Raw genomic sequence first — 21397 nt, 5'->3', positions numbered from 1 at the left:
CAACCGGCGTCATACTCTGTCAGGGTATCGGGAAGTGAAATGTTGCGGCTTCACTGACCGGTTCCCTACTGCGCATGCACAAGTCGCGCTGCGCGTCTCCACTGGTCCCCACTGTCTCCTGTGAACTGTGTGTTACCCAGAACTCAACGGGGGGGGGGGGCATCTGCAGCTAGCTGCAGCTAGCTTGTTCCGGAAATGGGTGCAGATGGCTGGATTATACAGGTATCTGCACCCCCCTCCCCCCTGAAAGGTGGCACCGGGGGGGGGGGGGGGTTCCGATGAGCGGTGGAGGTCCTCTTTAAGTGCAATGGAGTGGGATCTCAGTCTATTGCTTTGTATCTCAAAATGTATGAATAAAGATTATATTTAAAAAAAATGTCTTTACAGCACAGAAGTACTGTGGGAAATTTGCAATCACCGAAGATCCATCTGTTGGCTAAACATGGTAAATTTTAAATATTTAAAATGAACGTAAATAAAGAAAATGTGTATATAGCACTATACATTTCATTTAACACAGATCTGACAACATGGGTTAACATTTTTTATAGTATAAGTGATCAAAAAAATCAACTTCTGTACAAATGTAGCAAAATGCAAATGTTATGGATAGTCAGATTTAGTTTTCCTGGAACTTTACTGATCTGTTTATTTTCACTTGAGCTACCGTATTTTTCCGTGTATAAGACGCCCCCATGTATAAGACGCCCCCCACTTTTGCAACCCAGAATTAAGAAATCCATCCATATTTTAAACAGGTAAAACAGAACACAGTTTTAATTAGTAATTAACGTTTACATACCAGTATATTATGCATCATATCACTTTATTCAACCTCTGTTGCATCAATGTTCTCTTCTTCATCACTAGTTCCAGACAGAATCTCTTCAACTTCTTTTGCATCACTGCTGTCTTCTGAGTCACAGTCAACTGTCTCTCTGCAGCTCTATTCCCATGCTCTTTTGCATAGCTAACTACACTGAGTTTGAATTTTGCAGAATAAGACAGTCTCTTACTTTTATTATTCTGTGACATCTTGGGCTCAAAACGCTCCGCTCTCTGCATCTGCGCAGTCTCCACGTCGAACGGGATCGCATCTGCGCACTCTCCACCTCCTCCTCTATCTCCAGCTGACATCACTAACATACGGCTCGTGATTGGAGGAAGCCGTTCACAAGCTATGACCATCTACGCACCCGCGCGGCTCTCTCCCAGGCTGACTGACAGTGTATAAGACGCTGCTCGAATTTCAGTCTAACAATTTAAGGATAAAGTAGCGTCTTATACATGGAAAAATACGGTATATAATGCTTTTTGTTGTTAAAGTGATTAGCTCTCATGAACTATGGGTGGAATGTATTACCGAGTCATAGGTGTAGGCAAGGTCCATGCACGTGATACCCAAATAATGAAGGAAAGGGGCGTAGTCACTCCCAGCTCCAAGTGTACCCAACCTGTATGGACATCAGAGAATAAATGCATGCATTGTAGCTGATGGAAAGCAGAGTTTGTTAGTACACAAAAGTCACGTTTCAGTTTTTGCTAGCTACCGGTAAGTTTAGTATCCCACTGGCTTATTTTACCTCACTATGTTTGAAACATCTCCGGAATAATTCTGATTCTGCTCTTCTGTCTTGGAGCCTCTCCCTTACTGCTGCAGCTGGAGGAGTCTTATGCCACGTACACACGGTCGGATTTTCTGATGGAAAATGTTCGATGGGAGCTTTGTGTCGGAAATTCTAACCGTGTTTCAGCTCCATCGGACATTTTCCATTGGAATTTCAGACAACTGTCTGGATCTCTAATTTTCCGACAACAAAAGCCGTTGACGGAAATTCCGATCGTGTGTACACAATTCTGACATACAAAGTTCTACCCATACTCGGAATCAAGCAGAAGAGCCGCACTGGCTATGGAACTTAAATTTTCTCGGCTCGTTGTACGTCACCGCCTTCTTGACGTTCGGAATTTCCGACAACATTGTGTGACCGTGTGTATGCAAGTCAAGTTTGAGCCAAGTTTGAGCCGACATCCGTCGGAAAAAAATCCCATGGGTTTTGTTGTCGGAATGCGCGATCATGTGAACACGGCATTAGTCCTCCTTATGCATTTGCCAAAACTTTCCGCATTGTAGTCCCTCATCTTCCTTCTGTTGTCCCTATATTCATCTATGGGTGATTTACAGTATGTATGAATATTTCTGTAGCACCCCTGCCCTGGGCTGCCTAATCTTAATGTATGGATTTGCTGTAATCACCTGAGCTGCAATCTATTTTTTTTCGATCTGATCAAGTTCATCCAGCGGCCCCTTAGGGGTTGAGCGCACTAGGAGAATGTAGGGACAACAGGAGGAAGATGAGGGACAACAATGCTGGAAGTTCTGAAAACGTTTTTGTAAATAGGGCAAATGCATGAGGAGGATTAAGATCCCTCCAACTGCAGCAGTAGGGAGATTTTTTTTTAATTTCTATAGCCAGAATAAATTAATATTCTGGACAATGAAATAAACAAACACCCAAGCAATTGACGCGGCTAAACTTGTTTGGAAAAACGCAGCTTGGGTGTAGTTTTGCTGATTTTTTCCTGCTATGAAAAGCATTTACAAAAGCCCCAGTGTGCATGAAGCCGGATACAGGAGGTGTGTTACTGGCCAGATCACCAGGTGAAAACAGATGAGAAAAAAGCCTAAAAAAGAAAAATAATGCAACCACTACATCTAATAATTGGTAAGCTGCACTATATTACATTTTTGTTTTGGGTTTAATACCGCTTTAATATTGCAATCCTAGATTTTCTGTGTATGTGGTACTGGATATGGTCCTATATAAATGTCACTACTTACATTATGGTATTGACAATTTCTATCTAAACCCAAAACCAGAATCATATTGCAGCTTACCAGTCCTTACATGTGGGGGTTGCATTAGTTATCCTTTTCTTCTGGTCTTTTTACTTTATTTTCCACTGGTAATCCTGCAAATAAGAGTATTTCCATCTCTTCCATCCCCTCCATCCCTTCATGTCTACACTAATTTATCACACACTGTAGCTATAGTGGGAGCCATGGTTGTCACACAGGTTGGACATTAAACATGTGTGCCATGTGTGCCACTCTGACTCACCCCTGTTCACCCCCTATGGACCAGAGCAATATTTACATTTCTGCTATAGACTAAGGGTCGGTTCACACTAGGACAACTTGTCAGGCGACTTAGCCGCCTGACAAGTAGCGTCCCATTCTGTACAATGGAACCGTTCTAATCGGAGTGACACAAGTCTCTCCGACTTAGAAAAAGGTTCCTGTACGACTTTGGAGGCGACTTGCATTGACTTCTATACAGAAGTCATTTTGCAAGTCGCCGCAGCGGTAGCGTCCAGGTCGCCTGAGGCAGTCGCGCTGTAAGTCATGCTGCCTCAGTGTGAACCGGACCTTACTTATTCTGCAATAACTTTGTCATTATTACTAAAGATAACGCGGTATTACATATATATTTTTGTTATTTACAAAAATAAATTAAGTGTATTTTTTTTGTGTTGTGCTTTTTAAAAAAAAAAATTGAAACATGTAAATATATGTTAAATGTGTAGAAATATTAGCAAATAAAAAACAAAAAAAGTGAAAATATTAATGGTTAAAAAATAGAAAACAAACAAAAAAAATCAGTAGGGAAAATAATAATTGAATGGATAAGGAGAATAAGGAGTTAACAGAGGAACATTTTATTTAAACAAAATAATTTTTACTTGTCAGGTTACTTACTACCATCATCTGCAGATAAATGATCATAAAAGATACAAATGTAACATAATGTTACTTTGTATTGTTTGTCGGAGCAGCTTGTTGATAAACATTGTCCAACATTGCTTTTTTTGCCACCTGCAGCTTCATAGACCTTCTTTGTGTACACGTTAATTTGGCTTTGATTATTCAGAGCCGAATTGCTGTGTACTGGAGAAGGGCTGGATGTGCTACACCCTGTGTACAATGATGACCTTTTTTGGTGGTGTGTGTAGTACGCCCAAAGTGTGGAAATTGTTAAATATGTAAGATTGACATTCAGTCGGTTTGTTAAACAATGATGGAAATACAATTCAAACCCATAATACACTGTCTTGCATATAATTTGGGTAATGCTAAAAAAATGGATGCAAATAAACTATGAAATTGGGTTCTTACCTTGGTATTAAACCTCCATAGACTGAGCTGGAGCGGTTAAAGTGGCGGATCCAGTTATCATAAACGTTAAGAGAACTGACAGGGGTTTGTACCTACAATACAAAATATGTAAGAATATAAACAGCTGCTAGGAAGGAGACCTATATCCTAAGACCTTGTATATAGCTTCAGTAAAAAAAAAAAAAATGTGTAGAGCAAACATTTGCATGATATTTGCAAAGCTTTCAGTAAGCTTTAAAGCGGAACTGCACTTCATCTGACCACAACATATAAAAAATGGTATTTAATTCATTTTTAATATTCAAAACTCATCCACCCATCTATGTCTCCATGATTTATTTTGTTGAGTTATGACTTTGAAAAACACCCCCCTAGGATTTCTGCCCATGGCCATCTTGAGTAGTAAGGGCAGGTGATTCATGTAGCATTTACTTTCTGGAATCCACCAGCCCTTAGCCCTTGTACACATGGTCGGAATGAGTCTTATCGGACCGTGTCGTCAGATAATCCGACTGTGTGTGGTATGCATCGGACTGATTCCGTCCGAATCTCCGTCTGACCCAATTTTTCAAACATGTTGGAAATATTTCCCGACCAACTGGGCCGGACGGACCTAATCCGATCATGTGTAGAGCATTTTCATCGGACCAAGTGCCACGCATGCTCAGATCAAATTCCTACATCAAAGCTATTGGCTACTATCCTGAATGTAGTCCCATCGTAACGAAATTACGTCATCACGTTCTGAAAGATCGGATTTTTCGCCAACTTGGCCCGACCGTGTGTATGCAACAGTTTCGGACACAATCCATCAGACTAAATCCGACGGGCAAAATCTGACGGATTTGGTTGGCAAAATCTCCGACCGTGTGTACGTGGGCTTAGTGTATGCATACAAGCAGGAGAGGGTGTAGTTAGCTGAAAAGGGACCTCCTCTCCACCTCACCACTTCCCCTCCTGAAGACTCCTGGGATGTATAACATCATTTACCTAAGCTTGGAAGCCAGGAAATAACTAAAGAAATGTAAAAAAAAGTTTAAAACCTGCAAATATGATCTACTTTTCTATCCTTTTACTAATGCTAGCAGCATAAGGATTAACAATTGTCATCATTGATGGAGAGAGTGAAGTTCAACTTTAAGCAGCTTTTTGAGGCCTTTAACCACCTTCCACCCAGCCTATTGTAAAATGATGGCTGAGCAGGAGCACAGTTATTCCCTATGGCAGGGGTGCCCAACCTTTTGAAGAGCGAGGGCCATCAAAGTGACTCGGTAATCGGTCGCGGGCCAAAATAATTGGTAGTGTAATAATAAAGTGTAATGGGCAGATGTGGACACAGCCCATGCTACACTATGGGCCCTCCAATTCAATCTGACGGAAGGGGACAGTTCCCCTTCTGTTTTTTTTTGTTTTGTTTTTTAGCGTATCAGATTCAAGGTAAGCAGGGGTAAATGGGCATAGAGGTGAATGGAGGATCACATTGGGTCCTAAGGCTGCTTTCACACTGATGCGCCACATGCACCTGTAGCTTCCCTGCAGGTTAGCTGCACTTTGCCATAGACTTCTATTATATCCTGCAGGTGTGGTGCACTTTCTGAAAGCACACCAGACCCGCAGGTAATAACAGAAGTCTATGGCTCAGTGCAGGATTCGTTTAACAGCAGCCTAGTAACCACTGAAGAACAGATATGCCCATATATACACTGATTTCAGTAAAAACACACCTTTAATAATAGTCTTCCATTCAGTTTTCCCTGGATTTTGCTGTCCCAGGCAGAGTGCATTTGGTATCGATTGTGACAGGAGCTGGAACTTTACAGGAAGCATCAGCTTATGCGGCTCTGCAGCTTCTTGCTTTCTCTACCGCCAGCTTCATTCACAACATTGATGCTCTGGGGTGGTAGGTCGGCAACCTGCAATCTGGGCTCATCAAACCACCATCCCAGAGCAGGAGGTCGTGGGCTACATCAGAGGGCTCCGCTGGCCACATGTGGCCCCTGGGCCACTGGTTGGGCACCCCTGCCCTAGGGGGTGTGCAGCAGCGCAATCTGTGACCCATTGGGGTTGATTTACTAATGGCAAATCCACTTTGCACTACAAGTGCACTGAAAGTGCCTTTGGAACTGCACTTGTAAGTGCAGTCACTGTAGATCTGAAAGGATGCTCTGAAATGAGATGAAGCTCTGCTGATTTTATCATCCAATCATGTGCAAGCTAAAACACTGTTTTTTATTTCCCTTGCATGTCCCCCTCAGATCTACAGCAACTTTACTTCCAAGTGCACTTGCAGTGCAAAGTGGATTTGTCTTTCCTAAATAACCCCCAATGTGTAAACCAGACACAGTGGGACATAGATCATTTAACAGGCTGCTGTGCGAGGCCCTGCTACCACGTGACCAATCACAGTGATCACATGTCTGTTGTCAACAATGGCTTTCATTTGTATCCATTGTGTTTACTATTATGATCTCTGATCACAGTAATCACATGGTACAGGGGCCAATCACAGCTGACCTGTACGATGTGATAGCCGTGGCCAATCACAGCTATCACAATAGTACACAGTGGTGCATAAATGTATGCCATTCAAAAAAGTAATGATTATATACAGTGGTACTAAGTAATCATAGTGTTCAAAAAATCCTGAACCTGTCTCCCCAGAGGAGTACAGTGTCACTATGGAACACTTTACCAGTTCCCTAAGCAAAACACAGATTGCCTGAACTCATGATTCATGTTATATATGACAAACAGTGTTCTGTACCTGTTTAGCAGCAGTGAATATAACATTCTGAACTGGAGGTGTCCCTTGTGCTCGAAGTGTGGCATTTGCTGGTGGAATATAAGAATATTATATTGAAATATGGCATATAAAAATACATTGATCTTCTATAAATAAATGATTTGCATACACATGGTTAATCATGTACTTTATCATATCTCAATAGTGGCATTAATATTGACCAGGATTCTGTAAACTGATAACTCACAAACATCTGTTTTTAATTGTACTTTTTCCTTACACATGATAGGATACTCTTTGCAAAGTGAAATTCCACTGCATTCACTAAGCTCTAGGGAAAATTCCCATGCAAAGTGAACAGCCTATTTGCATTTAGTAAATTAACCCCAGAGTATAAAAAATGTTGTAGACCTGTCTGAATAATGAATGATGGAGACAATTATGCTCTATTTCTATGAAGGTTTCAGATGCTGTCAAAATTATGGTGCAACACAGATACAATGCATTCCTCTTTCCTACCCCTTGTAATTTCAAAATGTTCTCAATTAATATGCTGTGTTATTCTGAACCTAGTTAAAGAGGACGTAAACCATCTCTTTAGAAAAAAAAAAAAAACACTGCAGGACAAAGGCATAATGAGCTAGTATGCATAGCATACTAGCTCATTATGAATTACTTACCTGAGATTGAAGCCCCCAAAGCGACCCTGGTTCACCTCCTCCGTCGCTGACATGTTGACCCGCTGTGACTGGCCGGAGCATGTGAGCTGGTGCCGCCACTAACGGCATGATCGCCGTTAAAAACGGCATGCACAGTGCGCCTGCGCCCAATGTCTATTTCTGCAAATATCTCCTAAACCTTTTAGGTTTGGGAGATATTTCTTGCACCTACAGGTAAGCCTTAATCTAGGCTTACCTGTAGGTTAAAGTGGTTGTAATCGGTTTACAACCACTTTAATAAATAAAATAAAACAAGCTTTAAAAAAGAACACTGATGCAATTGTATTTCCTCTTAAAGTGGAGTTCCGCCCACCACAAGAAAAATGAAAAGTCAGCAGCTACAAAAACTGCTGCTGTTGACTTTTAATATATGAACATTTACATGTCCATGGAGCCCGCAATGTCGGCAACGCAGCCGATCTTCGGATCAGCTGTTGGGTGCAGTCTCCACCATTGCCTGTAAAGGGAACCCAGCAGTGAAGCCTTTCAGCTTAACGCCTTGTTCCCTACTGCGCATGCACAAAGTGCGATGCTCATTCCAATTGGTCCAGTGGAGGAGAAAGGAGGAGGGGGCTTGCCTTCAGACGTACCTCGCCGCATCAAGGTCTGATGGAAGGGGTTGACAGGGTACTTGTCAAAAACAGGTCCCCGCGCCCCCCCCCCCCCCGAAAGGGGCCAAATGTGGCACCTGTGGGGGGAGGAGAGGAGTAAGCCGAAGTTCCACTTTTGGGTGGAACTCGGTTTAAGTACATGCAACAGAATTGCTAAAATCATATGTACAACCAGTGGCAGGACATGGTCTGAGACTGAGGGTGCTTACACATCTGCACATACAGTGGCCAGGCACAAGGTGCAGAACTGACAGCCACTGCCCATTGGCTCTAGGGCTACTAGCTTTTGGTACATGAGAAGCCATATAGAATGGGGGGGCATGCTATTATGTGGTTAAACTAGTATGATTTTTGGTGGCCCCACGCGTTTCTTTCTCTTAATCCAATCGATGTGCAATTCAATGAAAACGCTTGAATCTGCAAAACAATTAAATACAGCTATTGTTTGAAATTCACTTCCTTGCGTGGCATATCAACTGAATGGGTTGACATCTTTTATGTAAGTGCGTATGGCCATCATTAGTTAAAATGGTCATGGTAAAATAGAGCGAGGTTTTCATTACCATTTTTAACCACATTCTTTTCTTCTATCCTATAATTCATCCAAATGTTGTCAAGAAAGTTTAATAATATATTAATAATAAATATATTAAAGAGAATTAATATATTAAATGACTGTACAGGCATCAGGGTTTACATGACTGTGTTAAAGTGGTTGTAAACCCTTACAAACCACTTTGACCTACAGGTAAGCCTAGATTAAGGCTTACCTGTAGGTCCAAGAAATATCTCCTAAACCTACATGGTTTAGGAGATATTTACTAAAAGACAGTGACAGCTGTTTACGGTGCATGCGCAGGCGCACTATCGCTGTTAGCAGCATGCCACTGCTAATGGCGATATGCCGTTAGTGGCGGCTCCCATGTGCATGCGCGGGAGTGACATCATCGCTGCTCCGGCGCTGTGAGTGGCCGGAGCAGTGATACCCGGAAGAAGATGGACGCTCCGGACTACAGGGGACAGCGGTGACATCGCTGGCTCCTGTGTCAAGTAAGTGGTGACACATAATGGGCTACTATGCATAGTAGCCCATTATGCTTTACCTTTGCAGGGAGACAAAGAGGAAATAAACTCACCAGGGTTTACTTCCTCTTTAAAGCGTATGTTACCCAAACACTTGCTTCTGAGGCAAATATCAGGCACGTTGTGGTCAGTTCTCTAGCTATGCTGGGAACTCAGCCTGCTCTCCTCCAGTGATCAGACTTGTCCTCACATGCTCCCACTGCACAGCTTCACTGGAAAGATCAGTGTGCTGCTGCTTCTCCTCCCCCAGCTCTTATGCAGCTGAGAACAGAGGGAATGTGATCACTTATAAAAAAGGGAAAAATAGGTATTTATAATTTTTTTTATATCTATACAAAAATGTTTTGCATTTACTTTCTGCTTTAAACTGAATCGGTTGTTTTACAAGATGATCATTTACAATCACTTTAACTCAGGGCCTGCGGTCCATTCCAGCAACTGGATGACTGATCGAAAATCAAAGTTAGTAGCAGCCTCCGGTGGATGACGAGCGCTAAAGTCACTGCCAAAGAACATTCTATTACTCTATGAGAAGAAATATCTGCAAGTGTTGTTTACCTACAGTATCTAAAAAAGCATTACTTAACACGTAAAAATATGCTGTATATCTAACACTAGGTCCACTTTAAGATGAACTTTATCTAATATGTACTCACGGCCTTACCAAATACTGAAATGTCCACATTGATATAGGCTGCTGTTCTGTCCCTCAGCTTGCTATAATACTCCTATAAGAAAGTAATAGAAAATTTAGTGGTTATAATTACTGTTGATAAAAACTTCTATTTTTACTATTAGTACTAATAAAACTGAAGAAAGTGATTTAGAGGAGCTTTATGCACGGCGCATGCCCTTATGCATTTATTTTTAAGGGAAATTGTAAGGATTGCAATATGATAGTTGTGATGTTTTTCTTTGTATTCACCATGGAATTGCTAATCTGTGGTACTATTGCAGAAAATGCTGGAAGCACACTGCACTCACTACCTCTTATATGGCTGATCAACCAACATTACCAATTTGTTTATGTACACTTCCAATGAAGGGAGGATCGCTGGTGGGTCACTGGAAGGAGCCTTTTTGGGCCTAACATGATTCCTCAAGCTGCCCTGCCTGATCAAGAAGGATACAGCACCCAAGGTGGAAATTCTGACCTCAGAGGATCCTGGTACTCCCTTGGATGGAGGAGATGTGTGACGGAGTCTGGAACCCATGCTACTGGAGCCCTAAACCTCCCTTGCTGTGAGCAAAATCAAGAAGATCTTAGAAAAAGATTAAAAGTGACTGTCGTCCTTCGTTGTTGCAATTGTCCACTGCGACCATGGACCCACCCTTGGGTAATGTCAGTCTGCCCCCGCACTCAGGGAATCCCTTCTCCCCAGAAACACCAGGGGATCACTACACATGTGCATGATCAACTTACATACTGGCCTAGCAGCAGTTTCTTTAAAGTGTATGTTGGGCAAAATGAAACACATATTCAGTACATATTTGCAGAACATGCACATTTCCACAAGTTGTATGCCTTTAAAGTCCCCACATATACAGAAAACTACTTGTTGATCTGCTGGAAATGCACTTAACTCTTAAAGGGGAACTAAATCCGTAAATTAGGCTGTTTATGACAACAGTTGCATTCAATGTGAATGATAACCATCACAGTTGCTTGTGACCTCAACCAAAGTTTCAAGACATCAAATGGCTGGTTTCATTACTGATCACATGTGTAGCTATTAGTTCTGCTTTAAGGCCTCTTGTGGGCTGACAACACGTAACTATTTTGTGGACGGATTAGTGTCAGCCCTGCCCAGTGTCTTTTGCTAAACTGTTCAACCGCTCCTACTGTCAGATCTCTACAACATACAGGATAATCATGCTGTCATCCAAGATAACAACTAGGAGGAAAGGAAGTGTGCAGAAGACACAGAACAGATCCTAATTTCTGACACGATCAACACGTTTTTAATGCACTTATCCAACAGTTAATTGTTAGGGTTTACATACAATTTAAAGCTGAACTCCTGCCTTACATTCAGTCTTGCACAGTTGTACTAGCTCCTCTGTTGCACTGAAATTGCTTACTTTAATGTCACCTTCTGATATTAATCTCACATTAGAAGCTGCAGCAAGTTTGAGATAAACCCCATCTAAATTTCCTATCTGGAGGACATCCAACATCACATACCTCTGTCAAGGAATGCCCATTCCTCCCAACTGACATCCACCCATCAAGACATTTTAATATTTGCATAACTCTCCTCAAGAGCCAGCCCACTGCTTGCATCAGGGCCGAGGGCTGTTGAATGATGTAATGAGGGAGGCTGTGATGTTTTCAGGAAGCTATGTACAGCACCCTAACATCCCTCCCACCAGACATGATCTGCTTGCATTGCATAGAGCAGCACAGATGCCTAGTAAAGACATCACTGGGTCTAAAATATATATATATATAAGATAGGTATGTAATGCAAATGGAAAGGTCTTATTTACAATGTAATTAGCATATTGATGTAAGGCTATAGAAGGAACCAAGAAAAGCAAAACAAATCTGATTAAACTTCAGCTCTGAATTACCTCTGCAAATTCAGTAGATCCAATTAGACCAAATTCTTCAGCTCCCCAGCTCCCGAAAATAATTGTTCTCCGTGGGCGCCATTTTCCTATTAGGCAAAAGCATCTTTAAACAAGTATAAACTACACAAACAACATAGTCTATTCAATTATGAGTAATTGGGCCTTATCCATATGGATGAGTAAACACAGAAGGGGTTATTACTAAAAATGCAAAGTGAAACATCTGCTGCAACTCTGTATAGTAACCAGGTTTTATTACCAAAGCTTAAAGTGGTTGTAAAGGCGCAATGCATGAAGGTTAAAAACCTTCTGTGTGCAGCAACCCCCCCCCCCCAATACTTGTCTGAGCCCCATCCCGATCCAGTGATGTGCACTGGCTCAGCTCTACAGGGACTCTCATTCCTCATTGTCAATCACAGCCAGTGACCCAATGAGGAGAGAGGGGGCAGGACCAAGCCACAGCTGTGTGGGAATGGACTCGCAGAGCAGCGGCTCAGGAAGCAGCCTGCTTCGGTGCCCCCACAGCAAGCTACTTGTTGTGGGGGCACTCAGCAGGAGGGAGGGGCCAGGTGCGCCGGCAAGGGACCCGAGAAGAGGAGGAATCCGGGCTGCTCTGTTCAAAACCATTACACAGAGGAGGTATTTTAAAAAAAAAACAGCAAGTCTTTAATATCACTTTATTTGAATAAGCTGAAGTTAGAAGTTCACTGGCTACTGTGCACAACTGCAGCAGATTCTGAGTGCACCAGTATAATAAAATCTCCCTCAGAGAGACATGGACAGCATTGAAAATTTGCGGAATATTGTGGCTGGGCTTACAGGAGGTTGCAGACCACTTCGGCCGCTCAGACTGTACAAACGAATGCCTTGTACACACGGTTGGACATTCTGACAACAAAATCCATCAGATTTTTTCTGACGGATTTTGTGCCAAACTTGTCTTGCATACACACGGTCGGACAAAGTTGTCGGAAAATCAGATCGTTCTTAACGAGGTGACGTATACCACGTACGTCAGGACTATAAATGGGCCAGTAGCCAATACCTGTGGTCTCTTAATTTATTCTGAGCATGCGTGGCACTTTGTCCGTTGGAATTGTCTACATGTGATCGGAATTTAAACGATTGGATTTTGTTGTCGGAAAATTTTAGATCCTGCTCTCAAACGTTGTGTGTCGGAAATTCTGATGGAAAAAGTCAGATGGAGCCCACACACGATCGGATTTTCTGACATCACGATCCAATTGCACATTTTCTGTCAGAATTTCCGACCGTGTGTACAGGGCATAAGACAGTCTGGCAGGTGAACCAATCGGCTTGCATCTACGGCTCCTGTCAGCCTGTCATTGCTTCATACAGCTGTCTGTCCAATCACAAGAATTCTGATTCTTGCCGTTGTCTGTGCCTCTCTGTGCCTACTCCTCAGAGAGAAAGAGGCCTTAATCTTACTCATCCAATTACTCACCAACTTCAACTCTGTAACTCATCAACTTTGCAACTCTTTCAGATATCACTTTTAAGTCATAGGCCCAACTTTCCTCTTTGCATTCGGGGAAAGTGCACACAAATGCGTGTTTTCAGGAATCCGCACAGAAAAATTTGAAAAATGCACCAAAATGCTCATCACAGGCTTGTGGTGCCAATAATTATTAATGACACCTCAAATGAACTTAGCAACCATGCTTTTTGTCAAACAATTTGCCAAAATGTGCATTGCAAAAACGAGCTAGGGTCACTGCCAAAAAAAAGTCCAGGTGCTACTTTGGCATGTTCGTCGAGCGTAGGGCAGCCCATTCAAGTGAATCAACTGCCCTATACTATTGTGTGACAAACATGCAAAAAAAAGTGTGAAAAAATACGGCGCTGCACGATGCGATGCGCAGGTGGGAATGGAGCCTAAGGGCCGGTTCACACAGGGGGCGATGCGAGGCGACACGACTTGCCTCGCTGCGACCTGCTGCGACCTCAGCGGCGACTTGCAAATGACTTCTGTATAGAAGTCAATGCAAGTCGCCCCGAGGTCGCCCAAAAGTAGTACAGGAACCTTTTTTCTAAGACGGAGCGACTCGAGTTGCTCCTCTTAGAACGGTTCCATTGTACAGAACGGGGGCGACTTGTCAGATCGCGGCACGGCAAGTCGTGTCGCCTCGTGTCGCCCCCTGTGTGAACCGGCCCTTAGGAAATCAACAGACTCCTGAAAGGATATTGGACTTTTCCCTAAACATTAAAAAATGTTTTACAGTTAAAAAAAAAACTTTAAAAAAACACATTCAGGGGAGCCATAAAACAAAAGACTGAAACTTCTGGGTACAGTAAATGCGCATAAGTATTGAATTTATTCAAGTAAAGTGTATCCCTAAGTAAGACTTCTTTAGTGTTGAACAGAGTTGGGAAGCATTTTTATTGCAACATGTGCAAATGAGCGTTAAAGAGACTCTGTCACAAGACCTTTAATTTCACTAAAAATATTCCCCTTAAATAATATGTGCATTTCAAGTATGATTAAAAGGATAAACTTTTTTTAGGATTGGATAGAGTGGAGATGGATTAGAACACCTGTCAGTTTTTATTGCTATCTGTGCCCCTGTTAAAGTGGTTGTAAACCCACTAATAAAAAAAAAAACCTGCAAGACAAAGGCATAATGAGCTAGTATGCATAGCATACTAGCTCATTATGAAAAACTCACCTTAGATCGAAGCCCCCGTAGTGGTCCCCGTACACCGCTCTAGCTGACGACATTGCTCCTGGAGTTACTTCCGGGTATCGCTCCGATGCTGTGATTGGCTGAAGCCGCAATGATGTCACTCCCGTGCATGCGGGTAACAGCACAATAACTGAAGCAAGTGCTGTTGCTTCTGTGCGCATGTGCCGATGACATCGGCACATGCAGATACAGGGGATATCTCCTAAACCGTGCAGTTTTAGGAGATATCCAGGGTAGCTTACCTGTAGTAAAAAGTGGTCTGTAAGGGTTTACAAATAATTTAAGGAGATTTCCTTCCTATTTGTCCTGTTTATCATTATTATTGAACGTGAAAGAAAATTGAAATCCAAAATTTTGGGCTGTCCCAGAAAAGTTATAGAGGGGAAATCTTCCAGTGGGGACACTAATTCTGGTGTCCTGGGGCCTGGGGGGCCCCAAGGAATTCCCTTAATTTGCAAGGATTTCTCTCACTTCCTTTTTTGACTATGGGACAGGAAGTGAAGGGAAATCTCTGCATTGGGACAAAAAAAAGACACAAGTCCATTCAGTTCAACCCTCAAAGAAAAAAAACAGACAAATTTAAACTCTCCATCTACACAATCCTAAAGCCACTGTTAGGCTTGATTCACACTAATGCGTTTTTTGATGCATTTTGCAGAAATGCAGGGAAATTTTTTAGCATGGGTTCCTATGGACACATATTCACATCAATGCATTTTTGTGCCTCTGCGTTTCTGGAAAGGGTCGGGGACTTTTTTTCATGCAAAATGCAGCATTTTGCATGTAATAGAAGTCAATGGACCCGCATCAAAAACGCAAGTACTGCGTTTTTACCGTAATTTTGCTAAGCAACCACACTGTAAAAAAGAAACCCGCAAAACACGGCAAAAGCGTGGTAAAAACGTGTGTCCAAAAACGTGGCAAGCACCGCAAAAAGCACTGCAGATATGCTCAAAAGCAACATGCATAGATGTGAATTGAGCCTAAATCCAAGAGGAAGATTTAGGACTTGCAGAATTTAACAGGCGGCATCACCTTTCAGACGTGCCCATTAAAATCATTGGCAATGTGCTGTACCAGTTGTGGTACAGTATTTTAACATACAATCCCCCTTGGCGCTTAAAAAAAAACAGCAGACGCCTGGCAGCTGCTGCTCTAATGCCCTCTGAAAAGTAATCCATGCCAGATCACTTTTGTTTTGAGAGAGAAGTAGTCACTGCTGCCCTTCTGTAAAAAATGTATGGAGTGGAAATTCAGTGTAAGTAAGCAGGTGATTTTATTCTCTAGGTACTGAAGTATCAGGGGCGGCTGTTTTAGTGAGCGGCAACTGTCCATTCAGTCCTGCAGTGAGCTGTGATGAGAGGGCGATGCAATGCACATTTCAGCACATTGTATTGTTTATTTTTTTCCAGGATTTGGGGCATACTGTACATCCCTGAAAGCATATGATGAATGTGAGTATCACTCAATACAGCATCAATCATGCCGCATATTTCAGCCTGTCATCATTTTTGCCAGGCTGCTTGCAGCTGGGATGGGTGCTGAACATGTGGCAAAAAATACCAAGATATGACACTGATGGGCCCAACCCCTTGTGTGCATGTAGCCTTTCAACACACAGCTATCCTTTATATATAGTTAGCATTATTATTGTAAACTGTTTAGACTGACACCAAATGTTCATCACGTGTAATAATACAGTGCCTTGAAAAAGTATTCATACCCCTTGAAATTTTCCACATTTTATCATGTTACAAACAAAAACCTAAATGTATTTTATTGGGATTTTATGTGATAGACCAACACAAAGTGCCACATAATTGTGAAGTGGAAGGAAAATGATAAATGGTTTTCAATTTTTTTACAAATAAATATGTGAAAAGCGTGGCGTGCATTTGTATTCAGCTCCCCTGAGTCAATAATTTGTAGAACCACATTTTGCTCTAAATAGTAAGTTCTGTCAGATTGGATGGAGAGCGTCTGAACAGCAATTTTCAAGGCTTGCCACAGATTCTCAATTGGATTTAGGTCTGGACTTTGTCTGGGCCATTCTAACACATGAATATGCTTTGATCTAAACCATTCCATTGTAGCTCTGGCTGTATGTCTAGGGTCGTTGTCCTGCTGAAAGGTGAACCTCCACCCCAGTCTCAAGTCTTTTGTAGGTTTTCTTCTAAGATTGCCCCGTATTTGGCTCCATCCATCTCCCCATCAACTCTGACCAGTTTCCCTGTCCCTGCTGAAGAAAAGCATTCCCGCAACATGATGCTGCCACCACCATGTTTCTCGGTGGGGATGGTGTGTTCAGGTTGATGTGCAGTGTTAGTTTTCTGCCACACATAACGTTTTGCTTTTAGTCCAAAAAGTAAACGTTTGGTCTCATCTGACCAGAGCACCTTCCTAAACATGTTTGCTGTGTCCCCCACATGGTTTCTTACAAACTGTAAATGGGACTTCTTATGGCTTTCTTTTAACAATGTCTTTCTTCTTGCCAGTCTTCCATAAAGGCCAGATTAATGGAGTGCACGACTAATAGTTGTCCTGTAGACAGATTCTCCCACCTTAGCTGTGGATCTCTGCAACTCCTCCAGAGTTTCCATGGGCCTCTTGGCTGATTCTCTGATTAATGATCTCCTTTCCCGGCCTGTCAGTTTAGGTGGACAGCGATGTCTTGGTAAGTTTGCAGTTGTGCCATACTCTTTCCATTCTCAGATGATGGATTGAACAGTGCTTCGTGAGATGTGCAGAGCTTGGGATATTTTTTTTTATAATCTAACCCTGCTTTAAACGTATCCACAACTTTATCCCTGACCTGTGTGGTGTGTTCTTCATGATGCTGTTTGTTCACTAAGGTTTTTCTAACAAACCTCAGAGGGCTCCACAGAACAGCCGTTTTTATACTGAGATTAAATTACACACAGGTGGACTCTATTTACTAATTAGGTGACTTCTGAGGGCAATTCGTTCCACTTTTTTAATTTATGGGTATCAGAGTAAAGGGGGCTGAATACACGCCACACTTTTCACATATTTATTTGTAAAAAAATGTGAAAACCATTTATCATTTTCCTTTCACTTCACAATTATGTGCCAGTTTGTGTTGGTCTATCATATAACATCCCAATAAAATACATTTAAGTTTTTGGTTGTAATATGACAACATGTGGAAAATTTCAAGGGGTGTGAATACTTTTCCAAGGCACTGTATGTTAGTTGACAATTACAGTATGTGAGTTTTTACCTTTTTTGACCTTTTCCCCAAGAATTCTACTGATTTCCAGCATGACTGCAGTTCCGCTGCTGGGATCTATTGCACCATGGACCCAGCTGTCTCTGTGATTTCCATACATTATATACCTGTCTGCAAATGAAAATGGAAACATGTTTAAGTATAGCTATATATGCATCTGAAAGAGTATAAAGTTGACCACGCACGCGTTCAAATTTCGGGCAGGTAATCAGGAATTCTATCCGTGGGTGGGCCTGTCACACTTTTTCCACTCAACAGCTACTTAGATTGAAAAATCAAAGTAGCCGGACAGAAAAATGTCAACTGAAAAGCAGATGCATCTAATCAGACGCAGCCACTGTTTGATTTTGATTTTGACAGTCAGCAGGGCGAGCTGTCAAAATATAATAGGCATGACCGGAAATTATATAGCATAGACGAACAAACGGACTTGCCCACACACAAATGGACTAAGTTAGTTCGAAAGTCTGTTCGTTTTGAACGTGATGACGTAAGACAGGACTAAAAAAGGAAGTTCAATAGCCAGTAGCCAATAGCTGCCCTTGAGTCGTATTTGGACCGTCGGACCAGCACACAAACGAATGGTTTTCCCGATAGGAATTGAGTCCGTTGGACAGATTTGAAACATGTCCTATTTTTAAATGAAAAACTATCAGATTAACCCACACACGATCAGAATGTCCGACGGACTGATTTAGTTGGACCTAGTCTGCCAGAAAGTCTGGTCGTGTGTACGCGGCATTAGATGGACTAGGGGCCATAGGATTGTAATTTGCACAGAGCAGTGCACATGACCACAGCTAATATGCACTGATCATGGGGAGGGGGGTTCAGGTGTTTATGGAGGACATTACAAGGAGGCAGAGAAAACCATTTCATGAAAAAATAGATTACCGAGCTATTAATTAGTGGGTATGTATGGATAATTTTAGAGAATCGGGATATCATTTTGTATGACTTGAACTGAAAATATTTGATGCCTGACAATACACTATCATTTTACATTTACCCATATATTTTTCATACCTTCTGAATTATAATGTATTTGGAATGCAAAAAAAGTCAACCTGCAAGAATGTCTAGTCTGATTGCCATTCCTCCCTGCTGATACAACAGACAGGAATAGATATAGCCTGGAGACATACTTCTCTCCCTTAAGCAGTAATACAAGATTTCCCGATATTCAGGAATAAATAATGCATTGCAAATTCTCATATTATTATTTCAAATTACATGAATCAAAAAGAAAACTAATTACTGTGGTTTTATTATATTATGTAAATGTTATTATTGCTCAATTAAATAATTTGAAAATAACAAATACGGAATAACGGGAAAAAAGAAGAATCTGTCGATGGTCTTACCAGGCTCCACACTTCCTCGGATAATGCCCATCACATTTGCTGATGACTTAATTGTTACATAATTGTACACATTGACCTGAACATTACTGGAGGAAAGAAGACATGGAGATCTTTTATATTAACCATCACTTTATTTTGCACACAATTAACACTGACAACATTCATATAGACTTAGCAGGACTATGGCCTTTACATGCAAGTCATTACTAAAATTGTGGTGAATGTGCTCTTTGAACAGCAACTCTAATGCAAGGCTCTTCAGGAAACACTACAATGATGTTAGCATCAAAGGTGGTGTTCTGTCAGATTTGGCGACCCGTCAAATTTTGTAACAGAAGTGACATTCCATGATGGCCATCTTGGTACACCCCGCAGTCGGCTACAGTAAGGATACAGTGAGAAGGCAACAACCACCGCAGTGTTACATTTCACACTTATTTTTACCAGTTAACTGAGCTTATATAGTGTAATACAGTCTTGAAATTTGTCTTAGTGTTTTCATGTTGAGTTTTAAAGGCAGTGGCAAGCATGCTGATCTTACAGATTTGCTGATCTCACAGGGCACTGCTGCTTTTAAAATTCAACATCAAAACAGTCACACAGATTTCTAAATACTGTATTTCACTATATAATTACAGTTTACTGGTAAAAATAAATGTGAATTGCAAAACTCCAGTGGGTGTAAAAACATGTCCGCTTGCCATCTTCTCACTTACTCTATCCTTACTGTGGGCAACTGTGTAGTATAGGTTACAAAGACAGCTCTACTAGTATATGCTACTAAGAAAGCTCTATTAGTATATTCTACTAAGAGAGCTCTAGTAATCAATTCTAATAGTATATTCCACTAAGAAAGCTTTATAATGAAATTCTACTAAGAGAGTATAATATACTAAGAGAGCTTAAGTAGTATATTCTACTAAGAGATCTCTGGTAGTATTCTACTATCCCTTGCTTTGTGCACTGGTATGCAGTCATGTTGGAACTTGAAGGAGCCTTGCCAAAACTGTTCCCACAAAGTTGAGAGCATGAAAATGTCCAAAATGTCTTGGTATGCTGATACCTTAAGAGTTCCCTTCACTGGAACTAAGTGGTCAAGCCCAACCCCTGAAAAACAACCTCACATCGTAATCTCCCCTCCACCAAATGATTTGAACCAGTGCACAAAGCAAGGTCCACAGAAGACATAGATGAGAAAGTCTGGGGTGGAGGAACTTGACTGGTTTGACTGGAGTCCTGACCTCAACCTTATAGAACACCTTTGGGGTGAATTAGAGTGGAGACTGTGAGTCAGGCCTTATCAACATCAGTGCCTGACCTCACAAATGCACTTCTGGAAGAATGGTCAAACATTCCCATAGACACACTCCTAAACCTTGTGGATAGCCTTCCCAGACGATTTTAAGCTGTTAGAGCTGCAAACGGTGGGCCAACTCAATATTGAACCCTATGGACTAAGGCCCATTAAAGTTCATGGGCGTGAAAAGACAGGCATCCCAATACTTTTGACAATATAGTGTATGTCTGTACTTTCCTATCCACAAATAAGATAAGCCCTTTCATTACACCATGCGTCACTGGGAAATTGAAAACTTGATTTAAAGTGGCTGTAAATCTCTGACGTGAATTTGAAACAAAGGAAAGCATAATTGTCCAATAAAGAGCATTAAGACCCCTTTCACACTGGAGGCATTTTTCATTCACTTTAGCTCTAAAAATAGCACCTGTAAAGTGCCTGAAAAATGCCTTAGGCCGCGTACACACGGGCGGACTGTTCGCCCAACCTTGTCCGCTGAACAGTGTTTGGGCGGACAGTCCGCTCGTGTGTGGGCTTTCAGCGGACAGTTTCAGCGGACAGTTTGACGGACAAAGTCTTTCGGAAATTCCGAAAAACTGTCCGCTGAAACTGTGTTTGAGCGAACAGTCCGCCCGTGTGTAGGCTACTTTCGAAATGAGCAAACTGTTCCCGCTCGGAGGAAAGTCTGCTCATTTCGAGCGCGTGTGAAGGTAGGCGGGGCTCCGCCGCCTGGAATGGGCTTAAAGGGGAACCCCAACGCCGAAAAAAATCGGCGTGGGGGTTCCCCCAAAGTCCACAACAGACCCTTGTCCGAGCACGCTACCCGGCCGGCCAGGAAAGGGGGGCGAGCGAGCGCGCCCCCCCTCCTGAGCCG

The 21397-nt window shown here is 42.0% G+C and overlaps 1 protein-coding gene across 1 annotated transcript in view; it reads right to left on the bottom strand.

Annotated features, from left to right (window-relative positions):
* The window catches only part of NAALADL1 (N-acetylated alpha-linked acidic dipeptidase like 1), a 97764-nt gene that overhangs the window by 22361 nt on the left and 54006 nt on the right, over positions 1-21397 (bottom strand). The window contains exons 8-14 of the mRNA XM_077459409.1: positions 19227-19312; positions 17854-17973; positions 11908-11993; positions 9998-10061; positions 6942-7009; positions 4178-4269; positions 1364-1454 (exon numbers count right to left, since the gene is read on the bottom strand). Of these exons, the coding sequence (XP_077315535.1) occupies positions 1364-1454; positions 4178-4269; positions 6942-7009; positions 9998-10061; positions 11908-11993; positions 17854-17973; positions 19227-19312 (607 nt within the window). The remainder of the gene's footprint in view (positions 1-1363; positions 1455-4177; positions 4270-6941; positions 7010-9997; positions 10062-11907; positions 11994-17853; positions 17974-19226; positions 19313-21397) is intronic.

This window comes from Lithobates pipiens, unplaced genomic scaffold (genome assembly GCF_037356315.1).
Source record: "Lithobates pipiens isolate NorthernLeopardFrog02 unplaced genomic scaffold, aLitPip1_a1.2 Scaffold_10, whole genome shotgun sequence".
Taxonomy (NCBI): Eukaryota; Metazoa; Chordata; class Amphibia; order Anura; family Ranidae; genus Lithobates; species Lithobates pipiens.
Note: the sequence above shows the minus strand (reverse complement) of the source record. Positions and strands in the feature narration are given on the sequence as shown.